The sequence below is a fragment of the Emys orbicularis genome, chromosome 20 (genome assembly GCF_028017835.1).
Source record: "Emys orbicularis isolate rEmyOrb1 chromosome 20, rEmyOrb1.hap1, whole genome shotgun sequence".
Lineage (NCBI taxonomy): Eukaryota > Metazoa > Chordata > Testudines > Emydidae > Emys > Emys orbicularis.
The window spans coordinates 18235998-18258326 of NC_088702.1; the positions used below are offsets into that span (position 1 = coordinate 18235998).

At 49.9% G+C, this 22329-nt stretch overlaps 1 protein-coding gene across 2 annotated transcripts; it reads left to right on the forward strand.

The window, feature by feature from the left end:
• The first annotated feature begins 436 nt into the window (after positions 1-436).
• On the forward strand, positions 437-20848 carry LOC135892757 (interferon-inducible GTPase 5-like). Of its 2 annotated transcripts, XM_065420554.1 has the most exons (4): positions 437-631; positions 2983-3139; positions 16404-16487; positions 19556-20848. In XM_065420554.1, exon 4 carries the CDS (start codon positions 19597-19599, stop codon positions 20773-20775), a length of 1179 nt encoding a protein of 392 aa, XP_065276626.1. In that variant the 5' UTR covers positions 437-631; positions 2983-3139; positions 16404-16487; positions 19556-19596; the 3' UTR covers positions 20776-20848. The 2 variants fall into 2 exon arrangements, with proteins under 2 accessions (XP_065276626.1, XP_065276628.1); XM_065420556.1 differs by lacking the exon at positions 16404-16487.
• Positions 20849-22329: the final 1481 nt, after the last annotated feature.

The window sequence follows — 22329 nt, forward strand, 5'->3', positions numbered from 1 at the left end:
TGACATGGTGACACCCTGAATAACTGGTCTCCAGACAGAGAGAATAGAAATAATAATGGGGGAAGGAGTCGGGGGGGGGGGAAAATGGGTCCATCTCCTGTTGGGGAGAAGCCCCCTGTTTACACCATGAAGGCACCAATCCAGAGCCCCTAAGTGTGACATTCCCACCATGTGTTACTGGGGTGGCTAAGGGAGGGCACAGCCCAGAATCCCAGTAAATGTGCCGCAGTGCCATTTATTTGTGTGAGATTCCATGTTTTTGTGTATTTGTTCTGCTGTTGGGTGTGAAAGAGCGTCTCCAACCTGTTCTAATCTGTGAAGTTTACTTACCCCTCCCAGGCCTTTACACACAAAGTGTAATCTTCCCGAAAATAGAAAGTGAAAATAAAATTCCTTTCGGTAGCAGTGAGTGCGCAGAACTGACTGTCTTGTGGCTGCTTCTATAAAACAAACTGGGACGTGCTACGTTCACTTCTGGCATTAAACAGATCTATGTAGTTGGCTTCCTATATAAAGAGAAGAGAGAAAGCGAGAGAGGCTGAGAGATAGGAGGGTTTTGTGATCAAACACCTGGAGACTGGCCTGTTTCTCTAAGAAAGCTCAGAAGAACTGAAGCATTTGTGGGCTGACGGTGAGAGATTCTTTTGTGCCTTGTTCAACCATGGGAGCAACCCCAAGGGGAAGGGGATGGACGTGTGCATGTGTGGGTGTGGGGGGGACATGTTCCCCCAATATTTTGGGAAAGGCCTTTTTCCAGCATCTGTTTCTTATCCAGGTCCTGATCCAAAGCCCACTGACATCAATGGGAGTCTCATAAAGTACCAAAGCTTGGGTCCTGGCAGGCTGAAGAGGTACTCCTCTGATAAAAGCAACAGAACACGTATGGAGCTCAGTGGGAAAGACAAATCTATCCTTGACTAGATTGTAGTCTCTGTCCCCCGCCCCGCCGCTCAGGAGGCAATGGTGTCTCTGGCTGTAATTCATAATGTGGGAACATTTTATGGTCAGTTAGCAAAGTTACCCATATCCCTGGCCAGGAAGGTGAAATCACTTCCTGGGACTAGGAAACAGGAATGCCAGGCTCATCTGCCTCTTGTGAACATATATAGGGACAAGTTGGACCTTACTGCCAATCTCTAAATAGACAAAATAGAGTCAAATAAGGTGAAACTCTTACAGGAACCAAACAGTACCGTAGAATCCCTACAGATAGAAATTCCACGTTTGAATAATAAGAGTACAGCAGTAGGAATATATTACTGACTACCTGAGCAGGATGTGATAGTGATTGTGAAATGCTCAGGGAGACTAGACAAGCTGCAAAACCTGAAAATGCAACAATAAGGGGGGTTTCAGCTATCCTCATATTGACTTGGTAAATGGCATCTCAGGGCAAGATGCAGAGATAAAATTTCTAGACACCATAAATGAGTGTTTCTTGGGGCAGCTAGTCCTGGAACCCACAAGGGGAGAGGCAATTCCTGATTTAGTCCTAAGTAAAGCACAGGATCTATTCGAAGAGGTGAATATAGCTGGGTATGGAAATTGTACGCAGGGCCATGAATGCTAACGAAATTGGGGGTTGGGGAGCAGGAGGGGGTGAGGGATCCGGCTGGGGGTGCAGGCTCTGGGGTGGAGCTGGGGATGAGGGGTTGGGGGTGCAGGAGGGTGCTTCAGGCTGGGACCAAGGGGTTCGGAGGGCAGGAGGGGGATCAGGGCTGGGGCAGGGGGTTGGAGTGCAGGAGGGGGTCAGGGGTGCAGGATCCGGGCGGCGCTTACCTCAAGCAGCTCCCAGAAGGAGTGGCATGTCCCCCCTCCAGCTCCTACATGGAGGTGTGGCCAGGCTGCCAGGCTGCCCTGTCCGCAGGTGCCACCCCTGCAGCTCCCATTGGCCACGGTTCCCGGCCAATGGGAGCTGCAGGGGCGGCGCTGGAGGCAGGGGCAGTGTGCGGAGCCCCTTGGCTACCCCTACGCATAGGAGCCGGAGGCGGGACATGCCACTGCTTCCGGGAGCTGCACGGAGCGGGGCAAGCCCACGACCCCGCTCCCCGGCAGGAGCTCGAGGGCTGGATTAAAAAGTCTGGAGGGCTGGATGCAGCCCCCTGGGCCATAGTTTGCTCACCCCTGATGTAACCTCTCACTGAAATCAGCCCTGTCGCAGATGACTTGAAGGTAGCTAATGAAAAACTGATTTTTTTAAAAGGCTCCAAAGTTGATCCTGGCAATTACAGGCCAGTTAGCCTAATTTCCGCAATGAGCAAATTGGTAGAAACTGTAATAAAGACACATAGAGGAACATCATTTGATGGGGAAGAGTCAACGTGGCTTTTGTAAAGGGAAATCATGCCTCACCAACCTACTAGAATTCGCTGAAGGTGTCAACAAGCATGTGGAAAAGGGTGATCCAGTCAATATAGTCTAAACGGTGTGACACCGCAGCCCATATTATTCATAGTGATATTATTATAATAGTGTTCTAGCATAATTATGATGCATTTTATGCAAGATACATCATGAGGTGTCAATGGAAAAGTTATGATTTGCTGAATATGATTATCCTATTTGTATGCATGTATCATTTTTGTATCTGAAGTTATTATTGACTATGTATCTGTATTTCAAATGTAGTTACACCTGGGTAACACCCACTAGACAAGATGTTTTCAGTCTAGATAGTGGGTGGGGAAGGGCCTATTCAGGATAATGGACCATTAGGAAAGAACAATAGGCCTTAGGAGAAGCTTAGCTCCCACCTGGGGAGCCTTCCTGAGAACGCTACAGACAGCCTCCGAATAATGTCTGCTAGGACTCTACAAGGACATGTGATGACACCACATGTCTCTGGGCTCCATCTTGGGATGTCAGTATTTTTCCACAGACTGGTCTGGGAACCGAGCTTTGGGAACAAAAAGTTCCCGCCATATGCAAAAGCTATATAAGGCAGGAAGTGACATCATTTGGTGTTCTTCACTCCCCACACAGGAAGACTCCTGGAAACGCGTGAGGAACAGAGACTGAACTGGGGGATGTGCTGGACCCAGGCTATAGGGATTTCTAGCCTGTGAATGGAACACCTGGGATGTAAGCAAGTGCAGCTTGCCCCTTAAGAATCAACTGACTGTTTGTATCATCTCTTAGGGTGAGAATCTGCTACTCATATCCAATCTATTTAGTATATTAAGCTTAGTTTGCATTTTTTTATTTGCTACGTAATCTACTTTGATCTGTTTGCTATTCCTTATAATCACTTAACATCTAACTTTTGTAGCTAAAAAAACTTGTTTTTGCTTTATTTGAACCAGTGAGTTGGAGTGAAGTGTGTGGGACTCATAACTCAGGGGCAAAGGTTGTTGCATATTCCTCTCCACATTGAGGGAGGGTGCGAATTTCATGAGCTTATGTTGTGCAGTTCCCTGTTTAGCACAAGATGGTATAATTTGGGGTTTATACTCCTGGGAGCTGGGAGTTCCATGAGCTGTAGCCTTCCCATGCAGGGGTTGGTCAGAGAGTCTGCATGTAACTGCAGCTGGGTGGGTCCGTACCTGTGTGAATGCTGGTGAAAGTGAAGGATGAAGGGCTTTGCAGCTTGTCACAGCAGCACAGTGCAAGAAGGAGCCCAGGCTGGTGGGTCTGGGGGGCGCAGCGGTACCCCAGTTCCAGATGGCACCCCAGGGGGAACCCGTCACACATGGATTTTCAGAGAGCCTTGACAAGGACCCGCCCTACAGTCTCTGAAGGAAAATGGGGAATCACTGGCTAGGCAGCAGTACTGCTAAAAAGGATCTGGAGGTTATACTGCTGTGCTTTTCAAACTTTTTTTCTAGTGACCCAGTTGAAGAAAATTGTTGATGCCCGCGACCCAACGGACCTGGGGATGAGGGGTTTGGGGTGTGGGAGGATCTCAGGGCTGGGGCAGAGGGTTGGGGTGCCGGGTGGGGCCAGGAATGAGGGGTTCCGGGTGTGGGAGGGGGCTCAGGGCTCGGGCAGGGGGTTGGGGTGCAGGAGGGGTTCAGGGCTCTGGACTGGGGGTGCAGGCTTTGGGGTGGGGCAGTGGATGAGTGGTTTGGGGTGCAGGAAGGGGCTCCAGGTTTGGAGAGGGTCAGGGCTGGGGCAGGGGATTGGGGCATGGGGTTGGGGCTCCCAGTCAGCAGCGCAGCAGGGGTGCTAAGGTAGGCTTCCTGCCTTCTGGCACCGCGGACTGTGCTGTGCCCTGGAAGCAGCCAGCAGCAGGTCCAGTTCCTAGGTGGAGGTGTGCAAGTGGCTCCGTGTGGCTCTCGCCCACAGGCACTGCCCCCAGAGCTCCCATTGGCCAGTTCCCGGTGCTCGGGGCAGGGCAGCACATGGAACCCCTCCCCTCAGGGGCGCACAGAGACATGCATGCAGCCGGCTGCTTCCGGGAGCGGCGTGGGGTCACGGCATGCAGACAGCCTGCCTGAACCCTGCTGCGCCACCGGCCGGGAGCCGCCTGTGGTAAACGCCTCCCAGCCGGAGCTCAAGGTCAGAATCCCCTCCTGCACCAAACTCCCTCCCAGAGCCTGCACCCCTCACCCTCTCCTGCACCCCATCACTATGCACCAGCCTGGAGCCCCCCCTGCACCCAAACTCCCTCCCAGAAAGAAACTAATATAACAGCTGTTCTAAGGTAAGAAATAGGCTCTTTTGAATTAACTTAACTATATTCTACATGTTTTAAGACTGAAATGTAACCACAGAACGTCTTTATGTTAATTAAAAGGCAAGTCTAGTACAGCGTTAATAGCCTCCATGCCATAATTGTGATCATTTTGTTTTAAATTGGAAAAAGATTTGTATACAGGGGACCAATGGGGTTATAGTGAAGATACTAAAAAAAGGAAAACTCTGTGATTGTAATAACTGGCACGGTATCACACTTTTATCTGTGCCAAGCAAACTATTGTGTAAGATCATAGTCCAGCGTATATCAGAGGCCGTTGATAGCGTTCTCAGAAAAGAGCAAGCTGGTTTTCAGAAAGGGCGGGGGTGCACAGACCAGATCTTCACTCAATGAAACATCATAGAACAGTGCTGAGAATGGCAACGGCAACTCTACATAAACTTCATGGACTTTGAGAAGGCTTTTGATAGCATTCACAGGACCAGCCTATGGTGCTTTCTGTGGGCATATGGAATCCCTCTCTGTATAATCAACATCATCAAAAGCTTCTGTCAAGGCTGTATTCCCACTTTGAACTTTAGGGTACAAATGTAGGGGCCTGCATGAGTACTTCTAAGCTTACCTACCAGCTTAGTTCTGGTCCGCTGCCACCATTCCCTACCCTGGGAAGCTTTTAGAAACCTCTCACCAATTCCCTGGTGAATACAGATCCAAACTCCTTGGATCTTAAAACAAGGAGAAATTGACCCTTCCCCGCTCCTTCCTTTCACCAACTCCTGGTGAATACAGATCCAAACCCCCTTGGATCTAAAAACAAGGAAAAATCAATCAGGTTCTTAAAAAGAAGGCTTTTAATTAAAGAAAAAGGTAAAAATCATCTCTGTAAAATCAGTATGGAAAATAACTTTACAGGGTAATCATACTTAAAGAGCTCAGAGGACCCCCCTCTGTCTTAGGTTCAAAGTACAGCAAACAAAGATAAACACTCTAGTAAAAGGTACATTTACAAGTTGAGAAAACAAAGTAAATCTAAGACGCCTTGCCTGGCTTTTTTACTTACAAGTTTGAAATATGAGAGACTTGTTTAGAAAGATGGGGAGAACCTGGATTGATGTCTGGTCCCTCTCAGTCCCAAGAGTGAACAACCCCTTAAAACAAAGAGCACAAACAAAAGCCTTCCCCCCCCCCCAAGATTTGAAAGTATCTTGTCCCCTTATTGGTCCTTTGGGTCAGGTGTCAGCCAGGTTACCCGAGCTTCTTAACCCTTTACAGGTAAAAGGATTTTGGAGTCTCTGGCCAGGAGGGATTTTAGTACTGTACACAGGAGAGCTGTTACCCTTCCCTTTATAGTTATGACAGCTTCTATTTCAACTTTACATGCAGTGTTGATCACAGTGAGCTCAGTTTTGAAGTCAAAACAGGAGTACATCAGGGACGTGTCATGTCTGCAATCTTCTTCAACATTGCCATCGACTGGGTAATGCGATGTACAACAGAAGACATGCCAAGAGGCATTAAATGGACACTCTTCTCATCCCTTGAAGACCTGGACTTTGCAGATGATATCCCTCTCCTATCATATACCCAACACCTGTTGTCCCACAAACTTATACAGGATCGTTTTAGGGGTCAAGGCAAAGATGCCACATTTATTATTAATCTGTAACTATTAGCAAATACCTCAATGCTTATACACATACACACACACACACCCCCCAAAATGTTCTGCAGCTGCTGGATAGTTACCGGTCCTGATTGTAGTTTGAGTTTGCAGCTTGGGATCGGAGCTCGTGGCAGCTAACTGGCCAGGAAGGCTGAGCCCGAGGAGGAGCTGGGTCTCTGTCGGGCGCGCACTGATGCTCCTTGATGTTGATAGCAGAACGTTACCCAAAGTCTCTCATCTCACCCTTCCTTTTTTATAGGAGTTTAGTTTGGATTCAAAGTTCCTAGGTCTCGCTGTGTCACGCCGCCTCTGGGTTTGGTGCTTGATCACCCGTCAATTGCAGGCGTGACTGTCAGCCTGGGACCTGGCTTTGATCTTCCTTCTGTTGTTTCTTTTTAGGGTGGATGCTTCTTGCTTGAGTTAGGGCTATTGTCTAGTTTTTCAGCCGTTGGTATTTGAACTTTATCTCATCAGGACGGGCTGGTGCTGGAGGTTATCACCCAGGCATCCCTCATTCACACATCTCAACTAGACTAATAAAATTACAGCAGGGTTTGCAAAAAATGAAGCTTGCAGCAAGCCCTTACAAAATGGAGTAAGCGTTTTAAAATGGGGTTTGAATTACAATATGGCACAGAAGTTATAATGTAGGCAAAATGGCAGGTGTAATGAAATGGTGAACAGAAGTTACAATGGTACAGGATAACTAAAAACAATTTCATTCACACTGGTTCTACACACCATATACAAAAAAAAACTTGACTCAATGCATTCAGCCAGCAAATTTGACTGAAAATCAATTGCAATAAGACAGCTATCTGAACTTTAATATTGCCTCCCCATCACCAGTACGGATAGAGGATCATGTTCTCACCAATGTAGAAATATTCACATACTTGGGCAGCACCATCAGCCAGGTGGTGGAACAAGCCACGACATCCGGAACAGAATCAATAAACCAGGAACACCTTCAGGAGCTTAAATACAGTCTGGCAATCATCAACATACAACACCAAACCCAAACTCAAGATTTATCAGAGCTGCGTACTTTCGACATTACTTTACAGTGCAGAATGCTGGGGAATGATAAAGTATAACATGGCCAAACTGGCTTCATTCCATACAACCTGCCTCAGAAAAATCCTCCATATCTTTTGTCCCAGAACAATCTCAAACCAAGACCTATTCACACAGTGCAGCCAACAGGATATGAGCACCATTATTGCCAGGAGGCGTTGGAGATGGATTGGCCATGTGCTTCGGATGGAAATTGGTTCCATCACCAGAGTAGCAATAAGATGGACACCTGAAGGCAAGCGAAAATGACGCCACCCGAAAACAACATGGCGAAGAGATGTGGAAGCCGAGCTGAAAAACCTGGGGCACAGCTGGGGAACCATTGAAAGACTTGCCGGAAACAGACAGGAGTGGAGGAGTTTCGTCGCTCCCCTAAACGCCAGAGGCGTAATGGGAACATGATGATGATGATATTAAGGGCTGTTACAACAACAGTGATCAATTGTTCATGTCCACTGAAGGTAGGACAACTAGTAATGGGATTAATCTGCAGCAAGGAGAATTCAGGTTAGATATTAGGAAAAATTGGATAGTTAAGCTCTGGAACAGGTGACCTAGGGATGTTGTGGAATCCCTGTCACTGGAGGTTTTTAAGAACAGGTTAGATAAACACCTGTCTAGGCTTACTTGATTTTTCTTCGAGTGCTTGCTCATGTCCATTCCAAAGTAGGTGTGTGCGTGCCATGTACACAGTCACTGGAAAGTTTTTCCCTCAGTGGTATCCGTTGGATAAGCTCCGGCACCCACTGGAGTTGCACCCTCATGGCGCCGTGTATAGGGGCCAGCCGCCCTCTCAGTTCCCTCTTTCCGCCAGTGACAGTCGCTGGAATGGCTCGTTGCTCTGGAAGTACTCTCCCCAGTGGACTTTTATCTTTTTCTCCTGTAAATAGTTTTAAAATTTTAGAAGTTAGTTATTACAGAAAGGTAATAGTAGTTAGGAATAGAATAGGACTCTACTTAATGGGGTTCTTCCCTGCCTCGGTCTCCAGGGTTTAAGCCACATGAGGCTTGCCACAAGCCTATGCCCATTAGCAACCCCCACTCACTTTGCCTCAAGTGTTTGGGCAAATCCCACCTGCGTGACTGCTGAAGGATTTGTAAAGGTTTCAAACCCCGAACAAAAGGGACCAGAGACTTAAGTTCCTTCTGATGGAGGCAGCTCTTTGCACTCCCTTGGAGCTGGGTCATCCCAACCCGGCACCGAGTACCTCTGCCTCTTCTCTGAGGGACAGGCACCGCAGTCCAGCCTCTCTGGCATGGAGGAGGGACTCCGCATGGGTGTGCCGGGACTCCCAGCACCACCAAAGTTTGCTAGTGCAGAGGAAGTTTGCGTTTGAGAACATGAGGCACGAATCCCGCTCACCGGTACCACATAAGAAACAGCGCAAGATGGACAGGGGGTCACAAGGACACCGGTAGAGTGAGACCTATGCACGGCCACTTGGGCTCCACAGCTGCCAGCACGGTACCGTTGACTCTAGCCCCAGGGAGGGAGCCGTTGTGTCCAGTGCCTTTGGACTCTCCTCCAAGGGAGAGCCACAGGAGCGCAGGACTGGTGCTTCCATCTATGACAGAGGCATTCCAGGCACCGGGGGACCTGATGTTCTTACCGGTACTGCCATTGCCGACTAGGCATGAGCTTGCACTGGAGGCAAGGGCTACTAGAGCATTGAGACCCCAGGTGCTGTTGAAAGAAAAGCCAGTGATGTTGCTAGAGCAACGGTAAACTCCATCTCGGCACCATTCACCAGTACCATCTGGCAGCCCTCCCTCCATGGAGTGAATCCTCAGCCTCAGAACAGGAATCCTACACCTCTCCTGGGAGCCAGTAGCAGTCAGACTATTGGTCCTGGATGGAGGACATGAGCCAGCAGTTCCTGTCAGTGGGCTGGCCAGCCCAGTGGCAGATGACTGTGCAATGGGCCTTTTGGGCTCCATGGGCTTCTCATCAGGCCAAAGGACCCCAGGCGAGGAGGTCGTACTCAGTAGCATCGGAGAGTAGCGCCCCGCTGCCACCATCTCTTCTAGCCATGAAATCCAGATCCCCAGGGATTGGTACCATGGGACCCATCAGAAGCCAATGGACAGAACCAAGGCCCAGTACGAATTCTAGGATCCTCTTCCTCCTCACAGACAAGGTGGTTGTGGGTACCTCGATTGCACGCACACAGGGTGACCACAGGGCGCACCAAGACCTACTAAGAAAAGTGGTCCAAAAGCTGGGGATGCAGATGGAGGAAATTTTGGAAACTTCCTGTGCCCTGGTGGATATTTTGGCACCTTCAGGCCCCTCACAGGTAGCTCTGCCCTGAATAGCGCCATCTTAGAACCTGTCAAGGCACAGTGGCAGACTCCAGTCTCCTTGCAGCCCATGGCAAAGAGGGTGGGCAGGAAATATTTTGTTCCAACAAAGGAGTTTGAGTACCTGTATATCCATCCCCCTCCAGGGTCGCTGGTAGTCTTAGCTTTGAATGAGCAAGAAAGGCAGGGGCAGCAGGGACCTACCCCTAAGGCTAAGGATACCAAGAAGCTGGACCTCTTTGGCAGGAAGTTCTCTGCCACAGCAGGGCTTCAGTTTAGTATTGCTAATCAGCAGGTGCTCCTTATCCGAGACTTTAACTCCTGGGTCGCAATGACTAAATTTAAGGAGTTCTTGGCTTTCGTTGAGGATGGCAGGGCGGTGGTGAAGGCGTCCCTGCAAACTGCTCTAGATGTGGCTGACTCAGCCACATGGACCATGGCTTCGGCTGTGGCTATGAGGAGGTGCTCTTGGCTGCAGGCCTCAGGCCTTCCTCATGAGGTGCAGCAAACAATTCAAGACCTGCCATTTGAGGGCACATCATTGTTTTCTGAACAAACAGACTCCAAGCTCCACAGCTTGAAAGACTCCAGGGCCATGCTGAAGTCCCTGGGACTACATACCCTGGCCCCGTTGAGGAAACATTTCACGCCACAGCTTTTGCCTCGGTTCTACCAGTCTCAGCCAAGGCAGGACTATATTAGGGGGCAGGATGGCAGCTACAAGAGGAAGCCTCCTCCCCAACCCTCATTGACCTATAGATCTGGGCCTGCCAGACAAGCCTCTGGCCCCAAGGCCTTTTGAGGATGTGCCCGAGGAAGCTGTATCAGAACAATGTCTGGATTCAACTTCCCCTATTTTTGTGGACTGGCTATCCCACTTCTATCAGGCATGAGCCCATAATACTTCAGATCGCTGGGTGTTATGCATGACAGGACTGGGATATACTCTGGAATTCAGTTATCACCCTCCTTCCCAACCTCCCTCCCTTTCCCTCTTCAGGAACGCTTCTCATGAACAACTCCTAGTTCAGGAGGTGCAGACTCTCCTACAAATGGGAGCAGTAGAGGAGGTTCCTCTGGAATTAATGGGCAGAGGGTTTTACTCCCAATATTTCCTAATCCCCAAGGCCAAAGATGGTCTCAGACCAATCCTGGATCTGGGAAACCTCAACAAATTCATGAAGAAGCTGAAGTTCCGCATGGTCTCCTTGGCCTCCATTATCCCCTCTTTGGATCCAGGGGACTGGTATGCCACCCTTGACTTGAAGGACACATACTTTCACGTTTCATTTCTACAAGACCACAGGAGATTCCTCTGGTTCATTGTGGGACAAGCACACTATCAGTTCACGGTACTGCCATTCAGCCTGTCAGCAGCCCCTCAGGTCTTCACGAAGTGCATGTCAGTGGTTGCGGCCTTCCTGAGAAAACAAAGGGTACAGGTGTATTCCTACTTCGATGACTGGCTGGTCAGATGTCAGTTCAGAGCTCAGGTGCAGGCACACATTCAGCTAATACTGTCAACCTTCCAGAGGTTAGGCTCTTGTTAAACACACAGAAGTCGACCCTTGTCCTCACCCAAAGGATAGAGTTTATAGGGGCAGTCCTCGACTCAGTCCAGGCCAAAGCCTTCCTACCAGAATTCAGATTCCAGACACTAGATTCAATCATAAAGCGCCTTAGAAAATGACCTACCACCATGGCAAGAAGATGCCTGAAACTGCTGGGGCATATGGGATCATGCATGTATGTGGTAAAGTACGCGAGATTGTGATTCAGATCACTTTGGGCCTGGCTAGCGTCAGTGTACCAGCCAGGCCAAGACTGCTTGGACAATGTGGTCACACTTCCCCCTTTAGGGATCACCTCCCTCTTGTGGTGGTTGGATCCAGGGTCTCTATGTGCAGACGTTGCATTCGCGAAGCCACAGCCACTGAGATCTTTAGTTACCAAAGCTTCCAAGCTGGGGCCTCAGAACTTAAGGCCTCTGGTCCCAGGAGGAGCTCTTGCTACACATCAACGTGAGAGAACTCAGAGCGGTGCGTCTTGCTTACCAAACATTCCAGCCACACCTGGAATGCAGGTGCGTACATCAATGTTCTATATAAACAGAAAGGGTGGAGTGTGTTCCTCTCACCTATTCCAGGAAGCCCACTGCCTGTGGGAGTTCTGCATAACCCATTCAATCCATCTCGAGGCTTTGGGATGAGGTTAGTGGATCATCTCAGCAGATCCTTCTCCAATCACGAGTGGTCCATTAGCCCAGATGTCGTGAAGGACATTTTCCAGAGGAGGGAACTCCCCAGGTAGACCTGTTTGGGACAAAGTGCAACAGGAAGTGTCTGCAGTTCTGCTCCTTTCAGAGTCACAGTCCGGGCTCACTCGCAGAGGTATTCCTTCTCCCCTGGAAGACCCATTTCTTCTATGCATTCCCACACATTCTGCTCATACACAAGGTCCTGCTGAAGGTCAAAAGGTATGGAGCGAGCCTGACCCTGATAGCGCCTGCCCGGCTGCATCAACATTGGTTCCCCGCCCTCCTGGACCTTTTGGTGGAAACACTGATCACCCTACCTCTGTTTCCGAATCTAATCTCTCAGGATCACAGATGCCTACAACGTCTGAACCTTGATTCAAGTCCCTTCATCTCATGACCTGGAAGCTCCATGGCTGAATCCTTTGAAGTTGCCCACTTCAAGAGGTTCTGTTGGGAAGCAGGAAGCCATCCGCCAGGGCCACATACTTGGCAAAATGGAAAAGGTTCTCAATCTCATCAGGGCAAAAAGGGATGTCATCCACTCAAATGCCAATACCGTGTATTCTGGACTATTTGCTACACCTACATCGGTATCTTCAATTAGAGTACACCTGGCAGCTATCTCGGCTTTTCATCTGGAGGTGAGCGGCAGGTCCATTTTCACTAACGTACTCTGTAGCCGGTTTCTTAAGGAACTGGACAGGCTATACCCACAGGTGAGGCAGCTGATCCCATATTGTATCCTTAGCTTGGTACCATTAAGACTCATGGGGGCCCCATTCAAGCCCTTGGCAATCTGCATTTTACTCTACTTGTCCTGGAAGGTGGCCTTCCTGGTAGCCAGTACCTCGGCCAGGAGGGTCTTGGAAATCAGGGCCCTTACTTCAGAATCACCATACACAGTCTTCTTCAAGGGCAGGTCCAGCTGTGTCCTCACCCAGCCTTCCTCCCTAAATGGTGTCGCAGTTCCACAATAACCAGTCTTCCTCCCAAAGCTACATGCCAATAGCCAGGAACAGAGGCTTCAATTGCTGGATGTCAGGTGAGCTCTGGCCATCTACTTAGAAAGGACCAAATAATTTAGGAAGACTACTCAGCTCTTTGTGGTAGTGGCTGATAGGCTGAAGGGCCTCCCAGTTTCTGCCCAAAGAATCTTTGTGGATTACTTCTTGTATTTGCTATGATCTGGCGAAAGACCCTGCTCCAGCACAGATGGCACATTCCACAAGGGCACAAGCATCTTCAGCAACATTCGTGGCACAGGTCCCCATCCTGGATATCTGTAGAGTGCCAACGTGGTCTTCAGTCCACACCTTCGCAACCCACTAGGCCATCACACAGCAAGCTAGAGACGATGCTGGATTTGGCAGAGCAGTGCTGCAGTCCACTTGTCCTTGAACTCTGAACCTACCTCCTGAATCTGCTTGGCAGTCACCTACATGGGAATGGACATGAGCAAACACTTGAAGAATTAAAAACTATTACTAACCTTTCTGTAACCCTTGTTCTTCGAGATGTGCTGCTCATGTCCCTTCCAAAACCCGCCCTCCTACCCCTCTGTCAGAGTTGCTGGCAAGAAGGAACTGAGGGGGTGATGGGGTGGCAGACCCCTATATACTCCAGGGAGCGTCGCAGCCAATCCAACAGATACCACTGAGGGAAAAACCTTCCGGCAACTGTGCACGCAGTGCGCACACGCTACATGGGAATGGACATGAGCAGCACATCTCAAAGAACAACAGTTACGGAAAGGGTAGTAACCATTTTTTTCTGCCTGGGTGCAGGGGAAGGACTTGATGGCAGTCCAAGTTCCCTTCCAGCCTGACATTTCCATGGTTCCATGCAAGTCTGTAGCTGACTGCACTAGAGCAGCTCTTGATGTCACAGGGCTGCTTCTCAGACATTTCCTCTGAAATAACAGAGAAAAGTACTCCAGACCACAACCCGGTGAGAAACTTCTAAAAACCAGGCCCGTCGAAAGGAAACTGGAACTGTGTTTGCCCAAGACATTGTTAGACACGTCTGGGCAGGAGCCAGCTCTGAAACTGGCAGGAAGCTCCTGGTGTGTTGGGGTGATGCCCAGAAAGGGAGGTGTGGGTAGCGTGTGGCTCACTTGCAGCCACATTGTGCCCTCAGAGCCACACACAGCTTGGCTGGCATGAAGTGGCTGCAGCATGGACGTGAATTCCCAACATGGAGGCTGAGTTCAACAGCATTCACTTCAGCCTGTCTGCACGTGTGTCTGCACGTGTGTCGCTGAGCCATGGACGAAAGCTGCAGTGCATACTGTCCTCCCGCGCACGCTGCAAACCAAGGGGAGCTCTGAATTACTGGAGCTCAGGGAGAGGGGCCTGTATGGGATCCTAAGGGGGGGGGAAGCAATGTGGTGAAGGCAGCTCGTCCTCACCTTGAGCCCTTTCATAGAATATCAGGGTTGGAAGGGACCTCAGGAGGTCATCTAGTCCAACCCCCTGCTCAAAGCAGGACCAATCCCCAGACAGATTTTTGCCTCAAATGGCCCTCACAAGGATTGAACTCACAACCCTGGGTTTAGCAGGCCAATGCTCAAACCACTGAGCTATCCCTCTCCCCCTTTCTTTTTTTATTAATTAAAAATAATATTGTAAAAATTTAGCGGGACTAATCCCCAGACAGATTTTTGCCCCAGACCCCAAAACGGCCCCCTCAGGGATTGAACTCATAACCGTGGGCTTAGTAGGCCAGTGCTCAAACCACTGAGCTATCCCTCCCCCCACAGAGCAGCCACTGCTCAAACCACTGAGCTATCCCTCCCCCCACAGAGCAAGCCTTGTACTCATAGATGTGGAGGGGACAATCTGGGCCACATGAGGGGGTGGTTGGGAAGCTCTTGGCAGCTTTTTCCACTGTCATGATGTCAATGAATTCAAAGTCTATTGTGACTCTTGGCAACCAGCAGAGACTCCTCTAAACTTGAGCGGCTGGACTGTTATAGGCTCCTGTGCAGCTCCTTGAACGCTCTCGTTTCTATCTCTTCGGAAATCTCGGGGCACAGCATCAGGTTCCTCACCCCACAGTCTGTGGCCAATTTGGTGTCAGACACGAGGAGATATCGGCAAGAATGTGGTCAGACCCACCACACTGCAGAGACCCTCCCCAGACACAGTTTCTCTCCCAGCCCTTGACAAACTCTTCTCCCTACCCCACTGGAGAAACATTCACATTCTCTCACCCTTGAATCTTTGAACTTCCCGCAGCCTGGCCAGACCAAGCAAACTGACTGGCCCTGGTTACTTCTGCCCTGCCCCACCGTGTTTGCCTGTCTTCAGAGTAGATGCCTCTTCTGATTGTAGGGCCCAGAACCAGCCTTAATCCACAGCCAGGTCCAGCAGCATGTACGTGGCGATATAGTTTTTGGAAGTCACTCAGTGCTGGGGTACATTAAACCCCTGGGGCGCCAGTCATGTGCCAGGTTTACTGTGACTTGGACGCAAGCACTGTTGGTGGGTTCAGGAGCTAGGTCGTGTAGGTGCTGCTAACCCTGGTGGGTCCCAATAACCACTCAGACCCATGGCTCAGGGGAGTTTCTGAGGACTGGCAGGAAAGGGGAAGGTTGCAGGTACCCCAGGTACAGAGGGTAACAGCTACAGTTCAAAGGGAGCGAAAGCGGTTCCTTTTGGGCCCCTGGGGGCCATCCAGTCAAGAAGCAGGGATCTTCAGACTCAGTGCCTGGGGTAGGGTTACCATTCGTCCGGATTCTCCCGGACATGTCCGGATTTTTTGAGTTAAAAATAGCGTCCGGGGGGAATTTGTAAATGTCCGGATTTCCCCGTCATAGAAATTTCTGTCCGTTCCAGCTGAGGAATAAGGAGAGACGGACACAGCTAATCAAGCAAGGAGCCCCGGGAGGGGCGATCCGTTTATTTCAATTGCAATTGGGTTCGAGCTCATAAGTCAGCAAGAACAAAGAAAACACTTACACCAAAGCATTATATGCAGTTGACTATGATAACCTATCGCTCTATGATTGGTCAAAATTTGCTATCATTACCATACATAATTAGCAAGTTACATATATCTGCCCCTCTGGTGACCCCTTATTGTTCATTTACTTGCCCCCTCCTTGCTTATTTTGCAAACTAAGTGGTTAGTTAGCTATAGGATACAGGCACAGGGAGTTCCATTGTCTATAGGTTTGGAGTTTGGCTACATTTCCTCTCGAAGGAACTTCCTGAGTTAAGACAACCTATAGCTGACACTGCATGTTTCCCATGTGTACGTGACAAATTTGCCTCCTGGCCGTTAAGTAGAATAATTCTATATCACCCCCCATGCAGAGCACGCGCGGCTGACAGGGCAGCCGGCCGGATCGTGCCTCTCGCACGGGCCTCAGCCAGAGCCCCTCCTCCGCTTCCCCCCTCCTCTCCCCTGCAGCTTAAAATCACTCCCCTCCTTTCTCTCTCCCTCCCTCCCCCTCCCTGCATTCGCAGATCGCTGGCCGTTCGCCTTGGGCCTCCGGCCGTCTGGAGCTCCTCCCCCTGCTCCCCCTCCCCTGCTGCCCAGCGCGCCACACGGTAAGGGGGCCAGGGGGTCGGAGAAGGGGCAGGGAGGTTCTGGAGGGGGCAGTCAAGAGACAGGGAGCAGGGTTGGATGGGTCGGGAGTTCGGGGGGGCGGGATGGAGGTGTGGATAAGGTTTTGGGCAGTCAGGGTACAGGTAGGGGGTAGAGTCCTAGGGGGGCAGTTAGGGTGGGGGGGTCTCAAGAGGGGGCAGTCAGGGGAAAAGGAACAGGGAGGCTTAGGTAGGGGGTGGGGTTCTGGAGGGCAGTTAGGAGCAGGGGTCCCAGGAGGGGGCAGTCAGGGGACAAGGAGGGGGGGTTGGGAGTTCTGGGGGCGGGGCTGTCGGGGCAGGGGTGGGAAGAGGGATCAGAGCAGTCAGGGGACAGGGAGCAGAGGGGTTTGGATGGGTCGGGAGTTCTGGGGGGGGCTGTCAGGGGGTGGGGAGTGGTTGGATGGGGCGTGGGAGCCCCGGGGGTCTGGCGGGGGCAGGGGTGTGGAGAAGGGTCAGAACAGTCAGGGGACAGGTAGGGAGTGGGTTCCTAGGGAGGCAGTTAGGGTGAGGGGGGTCTCAGGAGGGGGCAGTCGGGGACAAGGAGAAGGGAGGCTTAGATAGGGGGTGGAGTCCCGGGGGGTGGTTAGGGGCAGGGGTCCCGGGAGGGGGCGATCAGGGGATGAGGAGCAGGGGGGTTGTATGGGTTGGGGGTTCTGTGGGGGGCAGTCAGAGGGTGGGAAGTGGGAGGGAGTGGCTAGGGGATGGAGCTACCCCCCCCAATGGAGTGTCCTCTTTTTTGAAAGTTCAGATATGGTAACCCTAGAGGTGGTGATATCCCACTGGAGGCCCTAACAGGAATATTTTGCCTCCCTTACTCCTCACGCAACCCCTCAAAATACTAATTGCTTTATTTTTACAGATAAAAAAATATACCACCATCATACATCCTGATACTCTTGTTAAATACCCTACGTTAATTAAGATGAACAGTTTTTTTGAGGGGGTAATACTAAAATGGGGGCCCCTTGAGCTGCTAGGGGCCCTAAGCACTTGTTTAGTCTGTTTTTGACTATCCCCACCACCGCTTGGCTAGCCCGGATCTCAGGGTATGTCTACACTGTACACTCCTTACAGTGGCATGTAGAGTAACAGAACACTGCACATGCCCCAGCACACGCATAAATAACAATGTAGATGGTTACGCACGGCTTAGGTGAGCAAAGACAGGCCTGAACTAGGACATATCAGGTCTACGTTGCTTTTTTTTGCAGTATAGTGTCACATTGCCTCCCTGCCCACAGTGTGGATGCAGCCGGCTTTTCACTGCCGTGTGTAACTACACATACCTTACATGCTACTGCAAGTGGTGTGCAGTGTAGACATAAAAATATACTGGGAAAGGAGGAGGAGCTATCTAGAAGATCCTGACCATGGGCGGTGGGTGACCCTCTGGCTTGGGGAGGCTAGCCCCCCAGCCCGCCCCTTCTGCCCGAGGCCCTGCCCCTTCTGCACCCACCGGAGCCCAACCCCCACTGTGGCTGCTGGCCTCTGCCCAGTGCCCCCAGCCACTCCACACGGTGGCCACTGGCCCCTGCCCCAGGGTAGCGCTCCCAGCCCCTGGAGCGCTGGAGAGACAGGCGACGTGGCCCCAGCCTCCCTAGGCCTCCCTGGGCCACGCTGCCCAGCCTAACCCCTGGCCGGCCGGTCCCCCTGCCCATGAAGCCCCCCTCCCAGCCGAGCCACCAGCCCCAGCACTGAGCAGGCGGCACGGCCGGAGCGCCCCCAGCCCCCAGCGCTGGGCGGTCGGAGCGGCCCCAGTGCTGGGAGGACAGGTGTTGTGGCGTGGCCCCAGGGGTGCACCACCGCCCCCAGCCTGCCTGCCCCAGCCTCTGGTACAGGAACAGCGGACAGGAGGGGTCTGGAGGTGGAGCATGGGTGGGGCCATGTCAGGCAGTTTGGGAAGGCAGAGCCTTCCCGTATCTACGATACCCGCTGCCCATGATCCTGAAGGAGATCTAGACGATCTTCTGGCCCCACACATGCATAGGGAGCTGGGGGCTACCTCTTGCACGAGGTTTTTGTCAGGGGCTTTAAATCCCTCAAACCAAAGCCCCATGCACCAGGTGGGGAGAAGTGGGCTATTCCCCACCCTGTGCCTGGAACCCATGGCTCATTCACTGCGTCTCTCTGTAGGTCTGTCTCTGCTCCAGGAGGCATCAATCCAGCAGCAGCACAGGCCAGCCTAAGGGGTTAATATTGGTCTGTCAATCACCTTATTTACCTTCCTGATTGGCTAAATCTGTCTTGAGTTTGCAAGGCCTTTGCCACTTAGTAAGATCTTGCTAAGCAGGATTGTAATAGGAGTGGGCCTGCCTCTGGATTTTTCCATTGATGCATATTTGGGAGTGGCCACATTCGGTGTTGCCAATAGAGAAACCTCCCTTTTCCTGGCTCTGTGACGCAGCTTGGAGCGTTATGACTGGTCAGGGTAATATGATGTCAATTGGCTGCCCTGCTGAATTTTTGATTGGCAAGTGAAACCTATTGCTAGACAGAGCAGCCAGTGTGGGGACTTTGCAATGGCAATGCAGGACTGCTTGGGACAACTTTAAATTTCGGGCCAGATATGGGACACTTCAGAGGGTTTCCCTGCCTTCTGCGTGGCCCTGCCTCTGCCTGTGCACATCCAGGCTTGATTTCTGTGGGCACAATTGCAGTTGTAGTCCCTTCTTAGAGATCCATCACAGTTGCCAAAAACCTTTCTTAGCAGAGAGCTACGGTTGGCTGGAGGTGTGCAGGGTGTGAGGTGTTACCTTAACTCTGCATTTCACAGTGTTCAGAGGGTTGAGTTTGGCCACTCTCCAAACAAAAGGCAGAACTGGACAGCCTGAATTGTACATTAACATCATTATTTAGGCAGTGAATATATAGCAAACTTGATCTGTCTTTGTTGAAAACTCATTCACGTTAAACTGAGATTGGTGAAATTATCTTTTTCACCCCCAGCAAACTACAGTTTCCCATGTGAGCAGGTCATTTTGAATTTACCAGTTAATAATACATTGTTAGAATCTTTCTATTCCTTTTCTAAGATTTTCTGGTAAGACCAGCTGTACCATTGCCAGGAGCTGCCATGGCCGGAAAACTCTCCCGAGAGAAACTGGAAGAGCTGAAGGCTGCTTATGAAACAGGAAATCTCAATGGCGTAGCAGCAAAACTGCAGGAGGAGCTGGAATCATTAGAAAAAATCCCACTCGACATCGCCATCACAGGAGAGTCGGGCTCTGGAAAATCATCCTTCGTCAACGCCATCCGGGGCCTGGGAGATGAAGACGAAGGTGCTGCGAAGACTGGGGTGGTCGAAACAACAAAGGATCCAAAGGCTTATCCACACCCTGTACTCCCCAATGTGACAGTATGGGATCTGCCGGGAATTGGGACACCGAGTTTTCAGCCAGGCAGTTACCTCAAACAGGTAAAATTCAGCCGCTATGACTTCTTCATCATCATTGCCTCAGAGCGCTTCACTTCCCACCACATCACACTTGCCCAGGAGATTCGCAAGATGGGAAAGAGGTTTTACTACATGCGCTCCAAAGTGGATGCTGACTTGTACGCAGCTCAGACCCGCCGGCCCAGCACCTACGATGAGGTGAGGATCCTGCAGGAGATCCGGGACAACTGCGTCAAGAACCTGAAGGATGCAGGTGAGGTCTCCCCACAGGTTTTCCTGATCTGCAGCTGGAACTGGGACAAGTATGATTTCCCGCTCTTGCAGGAGACAATGGAGAATGAGCTAGATGCTCAGAAGAGACGTGCTTTCATCCTGGGCCTGCCCAACATCTCGACAAAGATCCTGGAAAAGAAAAAGGCTGAACTGAAGAAACGTATTTGGAAACTGGCCTTTGTGTCATGTGCTATTGCTGTTATTCCTCTTCCAGGTCTCTCATTTCCTTGTGATGTAGCCATTTTGATGGCAAACATGAAACTTTACCTCACTGCCTTTGGCTTGGATGATAATTCCCTTACTAGACTCGCTAAGCAGGTTGGCAAGCCCGTTGCAGAACTGAAGTATGTAATTAAAACAGTTCCTATGGCCAACTCAATATCAAAAGAGTGGGTAGTGAGTCTACTGTCTAAATCTGCATGTACTGCAGTGATGATCGCTGAAGACGTTTTAGATTTTATACCAATCATTGGTCCTTTGTTATCTGGAGGAGTTTCCTTTGGAACCACCTATTACATGCTGAACAGCTTTCTGAATGATGCTGCCAAAGATGCCCAAAACGTTCTGGCCAAAGCTCTGTCTTAAGCAAAAGGTAAAGAGTACAAATATCAGCAACAAAAGATCCACAGCTACCACCCAGAACAAAGGCTGAAATCCCATTTCAGTTGTCAGAATCTCTCAAAGTGGATCAACCAAAACCAGCCTAAATGAAACAAAATTAAAAACAATGAGTGAACGAGAGCAGCAGGAGAAAAAAAAACTTTTGTAGTGATAATCAGAAGGTGTGAGTAACAGTAGGGGCTAAAAATAGCATGAGGAAATAGTTTTTAGTCCGGACACCCTTAAATTAGGCTTGAATAGAGACTGAGAGTGGATGGGTCATTACACAAACTAAAAACTATTCCCCATGCTAATTTTTCCCCTACTGTTACTCACACCTTCTTGTTAACGGTTTGAAATGGGCCATCCTGATTATCACTACAAAAGTTTTTTTTTCTCCTGCTCATAATAGCCCACCTTAATTGATTACTCTTGTTAGAGTTGGTATGGCAAAACCCATTTTTTCATGTTCTCTGTGTATATATATCTTCCTACTGTATTTTCCACTGCATGCATCCGATGAAGTGGGTTTTAGCCCACGAAAGCTTATGCCCAAATAAATTTGTTAGTCTCAAAGGTGCCACAAGGACTCCTCGTTCTTTTTGCTGATACAGACTAACACGGCTACCACTCTGAAACTTAAGTATCAGAGGGGTAGCCGTGTTAGTCTGAATCTGTAAAAAGCAACAGAGGGTCCTGTGGCACCTTTAAGACTAACAGAAGTATTGGAGCGTAAGCTTTCGTGGGTGAATGCCCACTTCATCAGACGAAAGAAACTTGATTTTCATGTTTCCCTTGCCATTAAATGCCAGGTTTGATGGGCTCCACATTGTGGCATTTAGGGACGAGGGCAAAACAAATTAAAATGGAATCTAGCTGTGTGAAGGTCGAAACAAAAACACACAATATATTTTTTCCAACCACAAAGATGACTCTGCCCCACTCCCAACGCTTGTATCCAGCACATCATCTTTGTACTCTGAGACCATGAGGAATAAACTCTTTAAGAAACTCCTGGATGACTGGAATAATTGGGTCATCATGTCCCTACATTTCTGCAGCCTGGGCAGAGAGTTAACCCTGTAATCAACACTTCATTGTAAACTGAGATAGGTTTGGATGTTGTTAAATCCATTTCAAAGGCATTATGGTTAAAATATCTGAGCTGAAATTACCGCTTCCATGCAGAGCTGTGATTTGAGTTATTGGTTAGGATTATTCATTTCTCTGTACCCAGCATCAGATTCCAATGGGGGCTGCATGTGTATCTCTGAACCTGACCCTTTGGATTTACTATATTACATAGTCTATTGCTGTTTATATCAGGTGATCTCTCTCAATTGACTGACTCATCTTGTAGCCTATAGGATTAACCTGCTTGTTTGCGCATATATATATATATATATATATATCTTTTCTTATAGTTTAATTATTTGGTTTATTGTAATAGGTTTATAGATTTATATTAAAGTAAGTTTGGCTGTAACACAAGGGACCTACAGGCCATATCCTGTATGTTGAGCTAAGGCAAAGTTAGCA